Source organism: Lacerta agilis, chromosome 10 (genome assembly GCF_009819535.1).
Source record: "Lacerta agilis isolate rLacAgi1 chromosome 10, rLacAgi1.pri, whole genome shotgun sequence".
Classification (NCBI taxonomy): domain Eukaryota; kingdom Metazoa; phylum Chordata; class Lepidosauria; order Squamata; family Lacertidae; genus Lacerta; species Lacerta agilis.
Genome location: NC_046321.1, coordinates 52,718,924 through 52,732,862, shown reverse-complemented (window position 1 = coordinate 52,732,862; position 13,939 = coordinate 52,718,924). Strand labels below are relative to the sequence as shown.

Here is a 13,939-nt window from a genome sequence, read left to right as displayed (position 1 = left end):
TAGTTTTTACGTTTTATGCTTCTAGTTGGTATGTTAAACTGAACAAAATGTTTTAGGGTGAGAAAATGCAAAATACTTAGATAACTTGAAAATGTTTGGGCATCTGCCAAATCTGATAACTGAAAATTGGTCATTACCAGCATTCAGAATATGTAGAAGTATTTTTATCTGGTGTCTATGAAGGCTGGTGTAAGCTACCAGCTGTATTCTGATTTTAATAGAATGAAGAAAATTGACCAACCTAATCAGGAGTGGATTTCATCCTTTTCTAGTTATCCTCATGGCAGCTCAAGCACTTACCTATTGGGCAGAAAATTTACATCTGATAGATATCAAGGAAGCTTGCTTCCTAGTCTTTCCTTTTCTACTCCTCCTGTGAGAGAAAACATTTTAGAGAGGATCAATTCCTCATCAAATGCATTAGATTTGAGTTTTAAGAAAACACCTCAGGCGATGCAAGACCTTGTGAATGCTGTTCGACAAATGGTAAGCTTCTTCAGAAATATGACAAACTCAAAATTAATATGCAAGCTCTAGGTATTTTTCTTTCTCAGCTTATGTATTTTGAAAAAAGGTAACATACTTTCTGTTCTTACCACAATAGTATGTGCTTTGAACTCCTTATCAAGTAAAAGAAGATACTTCAAAAGATTTAAACTATTACTCTTTCAAAAATATGAGAAATTGAGAATTTCATCTTAATTTCTGTTAATCCCAGAAACAGAATACCTGGAAAAGCAGTTATTATGTATAACATCCAGTGCAGTGACTTCTGTTTTTACTAAAAGTTTTCACTTTTAGTGTATTTTTTTAAGGACAGCTTTGTTCTGAATTCAAATGTGTGGTTTTGTGTGTGTTTTTTTAAAAAAATTGTATATCGTTCTTTTAGATATCTTTAAATGCATTTTTGTAGATTGAAGAAGAACGCAACGAAGCCCAACAGCAGCTGTCACAAGAAAAGTCTGCCAGAGCTCTGCAAGAGGGTATTTTGAATACTCACCTCTGGAGGCAGAAGGAATTAGAGGAAGAGTTGAAAAAAACAGCAGCTATACAGTCAGAGGTATCCATTTTATCAAATGCTTAAAAGTGTTAAGAGAGTTAAGCACAAATATTTTTCTAACACACACTAGCACAGAACAGTTCCATAAACTTATGGGACAGCTTTGAGTTCACTTTCACTAAATTGGGATTTCTTGCAGCAAATTTTTTAAGTGTGAGTATGCATTCTTGCACTCATGGATATTGTATTGCACTCATGTATTGGCCTGAACATAAGCCATACCCGAATATAAGCCGTACCTTTAAAAGGGGGGGGGGGATCCCTGAATATAAGTCGTTCCATTCCTTGCTGCTCCTGGCTACATACTGGGTGGAGGAGAGTCGCGCTGCATTGCTGGCGGCCTTTCCCCTTCTCTGCTCTCTCCCTTCCCGGCCTTAGAGGAGAGGACAGGGGAGTACGCGCAGGGTGGGCACCACTTTGCCACGCTCCTGGCATCATACCGTAAGGTCGCAAATATAGGCTGCACTTTAACTTTTCACAGTCGGAATTGGGGGGGAAAGTGAGGGTTATATTCAGGCCAAAAAAAAAAAGGTAAAGGACTCCTGACAGTTAAGTCGAGTTGCAGATGACTCTGGGGTTGCAGCGCTCATCTCGCTTTACAGGCCGAGGGAGCCGGCGTTTGTCTGCAGACAGTTTTTCAGGGTCATGTGGCTAGCATGACTAAGCTGCTTCTGGCACAACGGAACACTGACACCAGAGCAGCGCACAGAAAGGCCAATACAGTATGTCAAAGGGCTCACTATGTTCTACTTATGGTTTCTTGATACATTTAAAGACCATTTGTCACACTTTCATGTTCATTATATTGTTTGTGCATAAGCTTTAGTTAAACATCATGATTAATATCTGTATGCAAGATATTTCCAGCTGTAAAATAGAAGATGGGAATTGGGGGATTGGAAAGCAGTTGAATGAGGTTCAGCTTCCAAAGATGTGTCTCCTGAACCAATGTGCAGATCACATTATGACCTGCTTCTGGAATTTGCACTCCACCAAATTCTTTTAGTCTTTTTTCTTCCTCTTTCTTACATGGACCTATAAGAGCAGCCATGTTTCTTTCCATATGCTGTTCTTGAAGGTGACTGTTATCACCAGTTCTCTCAAGGTAACTGCAGCCCCTTTTACATCTTGCAACAACTATGCTTCCTGTCTGTTCCAGCTGGTAGATATCAAAGATGTTAGCTGCCCTGTGGCTTCCTGTTTGTGGAATGCTCTCCCCAGGGAGGCTCACCTGGTGCCATCATCACATATCTTTAGGTGTCAAGCAAAGGCATTCCTCTTCTCCTAGGCATTTAGCTGTTTAAAGCTGGTGGGGGTATTGTTTTGTTTGTTATTATGCTATTTATTTTTGTGGTTTTATCCTGTAAACTGCCATGTGATCCTCAAATGAAGGGTGGTATATAGATCAAATAAATAAGTATATAAATCCATGATAATGATGAGGAAAATAAAAGAATTTTGGAAGATTTTAAAAATTAACTTTACTTTCTGTTTATAAATCATTCAGATCACTGATAATCATGCCCAAGAAAAGGAACTGTTAAATAAAAACCGAGTGCTTGAAGATGAACTAACGGTGTTAAGATTAGAGCTTGAACACATAAGGGTCAAGCACCAGGAAGAGGAAACCAGATATTTGGAAGAAAATGAAGCTTTGAAAGAAAAAATAGAAGAACTTAAAAAGGAGCTGAAAGTAAATGAAGAAACTTTGACTCAAACAATTTTTCAGTACAATGGACAAATAAATTTATCAAAAACAGAAGTTGCAATCCTAACATCCAAATTAGAGCATTTTAAAGAAAATAAAGAAAGATTGGAGGGAGAACTTGACTCAGTTCGTTCCCGCTCGACTTCTGCTGCTCAGGAACTTGAACGATGCCAGATACTGAAAAATGATCTTGAACGAACACTGCAACGAGAGTGTGATGAATGGCTTCGCTTAAAAGAGAAACTGAACCATGATCTATGTCATCTACGAGAAACAAACAATGGCATGTCTGAGCAGTTAAGGAAAGCTGAAAGTAAAGCTAATAGTCTCGAACATGAACTTCATCAGGTAACACATAGTCTTAGAGAAAAAAGCATGCAATTAGAAAGTGTTCAAAGGGATTTAAATCAGGCAAACAGTCTAGTGAAGGAACTCGAGAATACACGGCAAGTTGACAAGGAGCAAATGAACAAATATGTGGTAAAACAGGAATCTATGCAGGAACGATTAGCGCAGCTCCAGAGTGAAAATCTTCTACTCCGGCAGCAATTTGAAGATTTTCAAAACAAGGGTATTATCAAAGAAAAAGTAGTGAGTGATGTCCAAGATCGATTCAATGATATTTTCAATAAACTCAGAGCTGATACCGAAAAACAAGTGCAGATGAAGGAAGAGGTAAATAAGGAATTAATTGCAAAATGCAATAATTTAAAGGAGGAAGTCTTGAAATATGAAGCAGAAAAAGCAGATAGAGAGGTAAGTGTGATATATTCAATCAGTGCATCTCTAAACATTAAAATACAAGTGATGCAATCCTCTTAGCCTCTAGCAAAAGTCTGATTGCATTAACAAATCTCTATTTGCACCTAGCAGTACTATGGTTTGACATAGAGAGTTTTCTGCAATTGTCTTCTAAATCAGCCTTATCCTCAGATGTTAAAATTGCACACCATATAATACTGTGGAATATACTGCAAAGGGGAACTGCATTTACAACCAGTTTGTGTATTTAAAACACTTTGATAAGTCCCTTTTTAAATCTTTACATTCTGAATAAATAGGAATGAGTACTAGCTAGAAGCAATCGGCATGCACTGTCCGAAGTTTCAGTTGGTATTTAGTCAGAAAGAAAATCTATTGCTAGGTGCAAGAGTTTTGTGTGAATCATGACTTGAGAACTAAGAGAGATCTCTCAGAGAGATTCAGGGCTTGGCTTCAAAGCAGGATCTCGCTGAATCACCCAGAACTGAAGCAGGATCCTCTGAAGCACTTTGGGGTACTTTGGAGATTTTATGAAACACTGCAGGTGGTATTATGCAAAAATTTCTCCACAAGCTATAGGCATCAGTTAAACCACCTTTTCTTTTATTAGGGTACAATAAGGCAACTTAAACAAGAACTTGCAGATTCTCTTAAAAAACAGTCCATGTCAGAAGCTTCACTGGAAGTTTCTACACGTTATCGTATTGACCTAGAAGAGGATAAGCAACATCTTCAAAAGGAGATAGAAAGGATAAAATTCAAGGTATGATTAAAATAGTTTATTAAATGTTGACTAATATGTCTTCAGCTTATTATTTGCTTTTTAAAATGCTCATTTTGAGGCAGAATAGTGCATGTATGAATGGAGGTGGATTTAATTTCAACAATGTTTGTACCTTTATATAACCAATCTCGCTTGAACTAGAGATTCAAAAGGGTTGCGCTATAGAAATGAGGGGACTAGATTTCATTCCATCTGGTGTTCTTTCCATGTAGGTATTTTAAAGCTGATCTGTATAGCCAGGGAAAACAGGGGAGCTGCAAACCTGTTGGTTCTCCTGGAGCTTCCAAGGGTATCCTCTTGGCATATCTGTTAGAATTGGAGATTGGGGGCACCACTTAGTGACTTTGGTAGACCTGACATGCAGAATTAATAAATAATTGCTCCTAGTGGCTTCAGAGAAGAAATTACCTTCTTTCTCTCACTTCATAGCAACTTTGTTCTAGTTCTATAGTCAACTGGAAACATGATTATCATATTACCAAGCCCCTTTAGCCAATCATGTTCTGTTGTGGTTTCTTTCTTTTTACAGTTGCAGGAGTCAGAAGATCAACATCTTCAGTCTGAAAGACATATTCATGAATTTAAAAATACTTTGAGTGACAAGGAACAAAAATTACAAGATCTGGTGGTAGAGTTAACAGGAACAATTAATTCTAAAAAACAATTAGAAGACCATATACAGAGGTAAAATATATTGCCACTGTGTGCACATTGTATTTTAAACATGCAGTGAAATGAAGAGCTGCTATGTATCAAATGATGGTGTTATCGATCAGTGTTTACTGAATTGTATTTGTTGTGGAAATTTACACTCAAACGTATATAGATTATATATACATATATACATACATATACATATATGAGACTTTGGTGTTTATTTATTTTTTTCCTTTTAAGTCTTGAAATAGAAAATGCCAGACTGGAAGCAACAGCTGCTCAACAAGCTGGTAGAATTGAGATACTTCAAAAGGACCTGCAGAATAGTGTCTCTGTAAGTCATCAGTAGGATTGGGAAAGGAGAGGGTGATGGGTAGGAAGATTGCTTCTAGATGATTCCGACAACTGTCAGATTATTATTATTATTATTATTATTATTTATTATAAATTAAATTTATTAGTCACTTTATCTTGCCCAGGGCAACCCAAAGCAACTAAGAAAGAAAGAAAGAAAGGAAAAACCCCATATAGATACATTGAAACCAATGGTGAAAAGAAATACATTAAAAACATCCTAAAAGGCCACAGATAGTTAAAGCCAAAGGCCTGGTTATAGAAGGAAAGCTTTTTGCCTGGCATCTAAAGATATATATATATATTGGTGGTGTTAGGCAGGCCTCCCTGGGAAGAGCATTCCACAAACAGTACTCTGCTACAAATTATGTGGGAGCAAAGTAATGTTATGAGAGCATTCAAAGATCTGTTAATATTTTAGGTCACCTTCAGAAACTTTAATCAGGTTAATTCAATGTTATTGAAATGAATGTAGTAGCTTCAAGATATCTGGAGAGAACTATTTCAGTTTAGCTTAGTAATTTAATTGTTGGTTTCTTTTTTTGAAAAAATAGATTCACAGTCGTCTTGAGGAATTGATAAATGGTTTACAAAGAGCAAAAGTCAATTTAGAGGAGCAATTAAAGCAACAGGTGCAGTAAAGATTTCTAATGTGTTGATGATTTGCCTATGATTATACATGCCCGTAGGATAGAAGTGAAATATGGGGGGTTTTCTGTTTTAAGATGATGAAAATTAACATGCAGCACCTTGTGTATATCCCAATGTGAGGGATAAATGTTGATCCTTGCACAGTCAAAATGGCACCACTTACACACAAGAGGAAGATATATCAGCAGGCTTGGGGAAACCATGAGATTTCTAGAAGAACTTTAGAAAGCAAAATCTTAAGAAAGCAGAAAGACAGTAACCCTAAACAGAAAAAAAGATGTGTCACGTGTCAGGTATGAAATCACTTAGAAGAAGAAATGAAAGGAGCACATCTGTCCTTCCTCAAGTAGGGCAGGTTTCCTCTTCTGGACTACCTCCCCACTTGAGAAGGGAAAGCTTTAAAGGCACAGATGGAGTCAACTGATAGCTGACCCACGTTGTGCTTTCATGGGCTCATAGATGTTCAACTGGGGATGTTGAGAAGGAAAGTGATTATTCAGGTGACTATCAACCTCCATGGGGTTATGTTCTGGGGATAGCGTGTAAAGCCAAAATTGCATATAATCAACATTCATTGGGTTCAAAGGCAGGTGGGATTGGCAAAGTCTTTTTTCCCAGATACCCGCCTCCTTTCTACCCCCTTTTAAATTATATATATTTTTTGCCAAGTGCATACAGCTCAATGCGCATAAGCTATCAGTAAATGTGTGTAAGTTGCAGTCAGTGTCTTCTACATAGAATTCAAACAGGGCAAGTTTAAATGTGACAGAAATCACTGATGAATAATAAAACTAGCTTTCAGCTGGTAGATTGAAGGCAAAGGGTGATTGCCTACCTTAATCATGCACAGAGCAGGGCCACTGAAATCAATGTATCAAGTCAATTGATTTTAATGGGTCTCCTCTGAGTTTGATTTTGTTGAATATCACCTCAAGTCTTTAAATATTTATTCCGAAGATTAAACGGAATTTGGTTCACAAGGCTGAAAATAATACTTTATTTCTTATTCCATCATCATTATAATTAAATAATACTTAAATAATAATAATGATGATTACATATATTTTTATGTATAATTTTAAAAATAATTTATATTTAAAATGTATGTAGCAAATTACTCTTCTCAGTTGTGATGTAAAAAAGGACTGATACAATTGTTTAAGTGGGTTTCAGTACCTGTTTTTGAGGAAACCTACAATTAGTGGTAACCACAGTTTGCCTAATTCAAGCCTTGTAGCAAAGGGTAGCAAAGCAGGGAAACATTGGAGGAGGAGTATATGTACTAAGGGCTGGGGGGGCTGGGGGAATTAAGAAGCGAGCAAGTAAGCCTGTAGTTACTGCCCCTATCACCAAATTATGGCTTGGTAGTTGGCTCTGTGGCAACCTAATGGAGTCTGTATTTTTATATAAAAGCCTGGATGGCTTTTTCTGTGATATTCTCCATCAAAACACATTCTGATTGCTCCATAGGTCCAGAAGCAAACCATATTTTCAGCAACAGCGCAAGATACTCACAGTATGTGGGAAGAAGAAGTAAAGTCAAAATCAAAACTTGAAGCTCGCCTTTCTGAGCTTGAGAAGGAAAAGACAGAGCTAATAGCTCAGGTGAGTCCAGCATGAATGCAGTTAAGCCTGTGTCAAACTGTTACGTGTTTCTTTACACTCAGAGTATACATTAGGTACCTCCCAAGTAATTTTATTTAGTTATTTATTTTTATTAAATTTCATCCAATGACAAGTAAAAATAATAATACTCCCCAAAAAGTTTTAAAGGCCATAGATTATTTAACTAGCCAAATGCCTGGGAGAAAAGGAATGTTTTTGCCTAGTGCCTAACAAATACACTTGAACCCTTGTAATCATCCATTATATCTTTTTGTGAATCATTGCAAGTAAGTTCACAAAAAATACAAACCTAAATAGCGTTTTTTTTGTAGCCACCCTCAAATGGGCACTTGCAAGAATTTTTTGGGGGGTGGCCTCAAAGTAAAGATTCTCATTGAATAAACAAACATATATAACCAGCATCAGAGAACAGGTTTTTACCTCTTCTGGCTGGTGATTGAGCAGTGAGGCCTAGATAGACCTGAAAAGCCTGTATTTCAGGTCTATCCCTCTACTAGTTCTCAATGCGTAGGTTTGTTGCCCATCTGTGGGTGGGCCTGGCATACACCCAGGAGCCCACCAGAGTCTGCAAAGCTATCTTGAAGGTTTTCCAGGCTGTTGCTTTTTTAGCAGGTGCCGCACTGGATGTCGATAACACTTCTCACTCAAATTTAGCTATGGTAGGTTCTGTAGCAAGATCTTTGGTGGCACAGCTCTCCAGGACTTGCTGGTTGAATCTAAAGATAAGAAGAAGGTGTTTTCATTGGCCTGAAAGAAGGATGATCAACATTCTTTTCAGAAGTCTTTCCAGTGGTACCAGTCCTCCCAGTCCTTTCAGTTCCACTGCCTAAGGCAAGTGGGTGGAATTTTTGGTTCTCTCATCCCACTTGGTCTGAAAGGTGAAGTGAAGCCAAGAGATAGCAACAGGATCAAAGTCTGGTTAGTCCATCCTGTCAAAAACCTCTAGGAACCAGTTCTGGTGCTTCCCTCCCTTCCAGTAGGGAGCTGCCCAAACCAGGTATTGGGACAGATGGTGGAACATAACATCAGAACACGTCTCAGAAGTAGCTTTTACCTGGAACTGTATTTGTGGCCTCCCCACACCTTCTCCCTATCTCTGGGGTCCTCCTCTGAGAAAGAGGAACAAGGTCTGCCTAGCAATCAAACATCTGGAATATTTTCCCAATCAGAGGAATATCTTTGCATTTTGTTTTCTGTTTCTCACACAGCACTTGAGCACAAGATGCAAAACATTCTTTCTGTGATCAGAAGGGCACTTGCATGCCCAGCTTGGTGTGTTTCTTTAATGTTAATGAACAGTGTTAGTGTAAAGATGTTGTGCTTACTCTCTTGAAGTTGGAGCATGAAAAGAAAAAAGTGAAGAAGTTACTGGAGTTGAAGCGATCGGTGGAAGCACGGCTAGAAGAAGAAATGAAAAGAAACATAGAACTACAAAAAGAATGCAGCGGGTAAGGAAGTTTCAGTTGTTCTGCTAATAATACTTTATTTTCCGGCGTATGACTACCCCCAACTTTTTCAGTTAAAATACAGAGTTTGAGATATACTCGACCGCAGATTCTCCACCCGGCATATAAGACGACCCCTGACTTTTGAGAAGATTTTCCTGGATTAAAAAGTAGTTTTATATGCCAGAATATACAGTAAATGGATGCTTTGATTTTATAGAAATCCTGTTAGAAATACTTTTAACATTACCCTGTTGAAAGTAATCATTCATTTAAAAGGCAGTTCCCTGCTTCTGTTGAGTATTTTACTTTGCATTTAGTGCCTTGCGCCCTGTTGAACTGTAAATAATTCTCTTTCCACTGTTTAATTGGGAGCAGCAGTTGTGTGGCAGTGGGAGCGAGGTGAGCTTGCCACAGTTCCTAGCGTCAGAACCTTTTGTGGCTGTGCCTGAGGCCAGCGGAAACTTGCAAGACCCCAAGAGCCAGTCAGTGCTTCTGGGGAGTGGGGCCTCAGAGGATACCTGGGTGAAAACTTCACCAATTCCAGTCCGCTTTGGGATAATAAAAGATCATAGAATTGTAGAGTTGGAAGGGATCCTGCTGGTCATCTAGTCCAGGGGGAGGCAACCTAAGGCCTGTGGGCCGGATGCGGCCCAATCGTCTTCTCAATCTGGCCCGCGGATAGTCTGGGAATCAGCGTGTTTTTACATGAGTAGAATGTGTCCTTATATTTAAAATGCATCTCTGGGTTATTTGTGGGACATAGGAATTCGTTCATTTCCCCCCCCCCCCACAAAAAAAAAATATAGTCCGGCCCACCACATGCAAGAAGGTAAGTGGTAAAATTTCCCCTTCAGTCTTTACTGGACTTTCCCTCCCACCCTCCTTAATTTTTTGTGATTTCAGGGTTACCTTAGTTTCAGATCTTGCTCTGAATAGTTGTCAGTCATTGATTTTTTAGGGCCAGGGAGGAATTTGCCCTGCAGGCAAATTGTCTAAATCTGTGGGTTTTGCATATCTCATTGCAGTTGTCACAACTTTGAGGGTAGAAGAGACATTGGGCTGAATCCTTATCCACAGCAGGTCGGGGGGTGGGATCTTGCAGGACAGCTCTTCCTGTCCAGGTGTCTGACTTGGGCGCTGGCCCTGCCAGTGACTAATTGGGATTCACCAGAAGCAGTTTTCACCATTTGTCCATCAAACAGCAGACGGGCTGATTGGATACACGCCTGGTGCCTGCACCAATCCTGTTTCATCTGTAATCAGTTGTGGCCTAAACTGATCCCAATACATGTCTCCTTGTGTTTGTTTTCTGTCTGCTCCCCCACCACTGCCTTACTGTGCCTGGGCCCACAGTGTGTGCAACATAAAGACCCTGTGGTGTCAAGGGATGAAATAATTATTGTATCTCAGGGTAAGCAGTGACCAAAAATCCTGCGGTCAGGTGAGTGAAAGTGAAGGTGGCAGCACCGCAGAAGACGGGGACCTGGAAAGGGAGTAATAATGTCTTCTGTGGCAGTGCTGTTGTCATTACCAAAGGCTGACTTGCCTGCTTCACCAGTACAGTCCATTAAATGGATGTGCATGTTTGCTAAGTAGTTCATTTACCTATATTGTGAAATAACTAAGCCCATTTGAGTTTGCCTAATTTTGGAACTGAAATTGAGCCTACATGCTTTGAAAGGAACAAACCATTCTACTTTCAGTTCTCTTGTATATTCAGCCATGAAGACTATGTTTCTGCTGGGATAATAAGAGAGAGTGAGATCTATTGAATATTTTAAGCAATTTGAGTAAAACTATAATCCAGGTTTTCTCAGCAGTGGTTAATGTGATTTCTATAATGTTACTCTGTAGAGTTAAAAAGTTTCTAAAAACAGCTAAAAAGAAGATAAAAGAATATGAGAGTCTAGAGAGTTCATCTCTTACTACTATACATGGAGAAATGAAGAACAAATTCTCTGATGCTGAGATGGAAGTTCACAACCTAAGAACCAAGGTATATTTCCCTCTTTCTTTAATACAATTAAAACATTTTCTAAAGTAATCATTTTTCATAAATAATTGTATTAAAAAGTATTTTCAAATGTTTTAATCCATTTGTTCAATAATAATGCATTCCTTGTTAAAAGCACATAGTCTGTTTCATCAACCTACATCTCCCTAGGTCTGTAACCAAATCCTCAATATATCATTTATTGCTACAGACCTAAATGTCACCACTATTCTTATGCATTTATGTAAACTTTTCTTGATTTATTTTATTTTGAAGAAGTCTTAGTTCCCTGTTTGAGTTCTTGCTGAACTTTCTCACCAGTTGGAGGTTGAGTCAGCGAGACGTGTTCAGGTGGAATCTACAAATTGTGAACTACGTGATCAGTTGTCTTCCATGAAATTACTGGAGAGAAGCAAACAGCAGCTGGAAGAAGAAATAAGTAATCTCAAACGCCATATACAGGACAATATGATGGACCTCAGTCAAATTGAACAATTCAAGAGAGAGATTGAAGAAAGAGCTAGGCAAGATATAAGTCAAAAACTGGAGCAAGTCAATTTGTTTTTGCAGGTAAATGTATTGACCATTTGTTGTAATTTCATAGACAATGTAACTTGCTAAATCTATTTATCAAATATCTGAACCTAGGTGATGTGGCAGCCAATAAGCACTCTGGTTAATCCTTGTTGTCTGTTTTGTTTTTTGGTTTCTTTAAAATGTGGGTGTCATGAGGACAGCTATCTATATATAAATCTTCTAAATTAATACTATGACACTTTGTGTCCCAGACACAGGCTGCTTCACAAGAAACAATGGAGCAGATGAGAGCTACTAATTATGCTTCCTTGAGAAATCAGCTGGAGAACAGAATAAAAGATCTAGAATGTGAGCTGGCTATACTGAGAAACAGGCCGCAAGACAACAACTTACAAAAAGAGCCAGTGCATTCAGAATTGGAAAGATATAAAGCATTATACTCAGAAGAACGAAAAATGAGAAAGTCTTTGGGAAGTAAATTGGATCGGTAATTCAGAAGTCTTCTGACAATTCTCTTCCTTGTGGCTTGTGCCAGGGAAAACTTTAGGGAGAAGGATACATTAGGATGGGAAAGAAAATGCTTTCTCTTATCCTAATAGAATTTCCCTTTCAAGAACTAAAATGAAGGGACAGAACCAACCTCTCTCCCAAAATCCTCTCCCATATACAGCAGAGAGGAAAAGATAAGTAAGTACATCCAGCTAACTTACACAGAAGTAATCAGGTCTGAGATGAACAGGAAGGTACTCATCGAGCCCCAGAGCTCAGTAGTCTTCCACTGCTGTACTATAGAATACATTTCAAGTTCAGCTCCTATTTCCGGAAGGGCCACAGCTTATTCATTGTAATACCACACTTGATTGACCCATGCTTATTAGCTGGGCAGGAAAACAGAACCAGAGAAGATAATGATTTCTGCTTACTTGAGAATTTGCCCAGTTTTGCAAAACAAGTATGTATTTGTAGATTTAAAATAAAATAATGGGAGAACAGTTTCAGGATGGGGAAGAAAGGGGTGCCACTTTTTCCTGAGTGTCCCTACTGACTAGCCCCATGAATCTGGAATAGCAGTACAAGGGCCCTTTTCCAGGCTAGCTTTAGCCCTGAACAGGAGCATTCCTGTTATGGGCTGGAAACAACACTTTGTCTGGAATCCCACTGCTACAAACGTTAAATGCATCCACTCTTTTAACACAAACTGTTGCTTAACTTCTCACTTGCCTTTAAAATTTTCACAGAGCTAATGAGAAATTAACAGAAGCCAGCACCAAACTCTTACATGAGCGCCACAAAAGCAAGTCTTTACTTGCCAACAGCTTTATGAGTGGCAGCTATTCTTCAAGTCCTGTCTTGGAAGCAGTTCAGGTGGGGAGTCTTGGCAGCAACTTAGCATTAAGGCAGATCTCCTACCTTTGGAGGTGCATTCATGAACCAACAGGAAGTACAGCATCCTCAAAAATGAGAGTGGAAGCTTACCTGGCAAAGGTGAGTAACCATGAATGTCGTTCTAAGCTATCGTTCTGTAAGGCTGTAGCTTTAGATCATGTTCATATGAACAGTTATTTCTGTTTAACAACACCTATTTAAAAACAAAGACATTGGCATTCTTTAGTTCTTTTGCTGATACTAGCAAGACATAAAATGTTGATTGTAGAGTGCAGATCAGTTCAAGGTGGTCCTTGAGGTATTGCAGTCCTCAGCTACTTAAGGATTTATAGGTCAAATCCAGCACTTTCTATTGGGCCCAGAAGCTGATTGGCAACTGGTGCAGTCGGGCCAGGATTGGTGTCGTGCTCAAACCATCTTTTTCTGCTGAGCAATCTGGCCATTGAGTTTTGCCCCACATATAATGCATTGCAGTAATCTAACCTAGAGGTTACCAGAGCATAGACAACAGAAGTTAGGCTGTTTCTGTTCAGATAGGAGCTCAGCTGGGCTACCAGCTGAAGCTGATGGAAGGCACTGTGCCACTGAGGCCACCTTAGCCTCAAGTGACGGCAAAGAATCCAGGTTAACCCCTAAGCTACATATCATATCCTCCCCATCAGAGGAAGTGTAACCCCATCAAGAGCAGGCAGCCTCCCAGCCATCTGGTCTAAAGAACCACCTACTAACAGTGCTTCTGTCTTACCTGGATTGAGCTTCAGTTTGTTGGCTCTCACCTAGTTCATTACTAAGGCAAGAAGTAGGTGCAATATGATGCTTCTTGTTCAGCAGAAAGCATCTCTTAGAGGTAATATCATCTACACTGATGCCATTGGCTTTTAATACTCGATCAGGGGTTCCCAAACTGGAGTCCGTGGCATATCTGTAAAAATACAATTAAAACACAATTAAAACTCATGTACCTTCTAGCACA

At 39.0% G+C, this 13,939-nt stretch overlaps 1 protein-coding gene across 9 annotated transcripts in view; it reads left to right on the top strand.

Moving 5' to 3' along the window:
* The window catches only part of ANKRD26 (ankyrin repeat domain 26), a 43,307-nt gene that overhangs the window by 20,892 nt on the left and 8,476 nt on the right, over positions 1–13,939 (top strand). For 8 of the 9 annotated variants that reach the window (XR_004427494.1, XR_004427493.1, XM_033163340.1 and 5 more), the window contains 12 exons: positions 914–1,060; positions 2,568–3,524; positions 4,141–4,293; positions 4,844–4,998; positions 5,212–5,305; positions 5,880–5,957; positions 7,447–7,581; positions 8,938–9,050; positions 10,905–11,046; positions 11,365–11,613; positions 11,832–12,067; positions 12,819–13,065. Coding sequence is in view for 7 of the 9 variants with exons in the window: in XM_033163340.1 (XP_033019231.1) it covers positions 914–1,060; positions 2,568–3,524; positions 4,141–4,293; positions 4,844–4,998; positions 5,212–5,305; positions 5,880–5,957; positions 7,447–7,581; positions 8,938–9,050; positions 10,905–11,046; positions 11,365–11,613; positions 11,832–12,067; positions 12,819–13,065 (2,706 nt within the window). In the remaining 2 variants the exon portion in view is untranslated. The remainder of the gene's footprint in view (positions 1–913; positions 1,061–2,567; positions 3,525–4,140; positions 4,294–4,843; positions 4,999–5,211; positions 5,306–5,879; positions 5,958–7,446; positions 7,582–8,937; positions 9,051–10,904; positions 11,047–11,364; positions 11,614–11,831; positions 12,068–12,818; positions 13,066–13,939) is intronic. The other variant, XM_033163344.1, reaches the window with a different exon arrangement.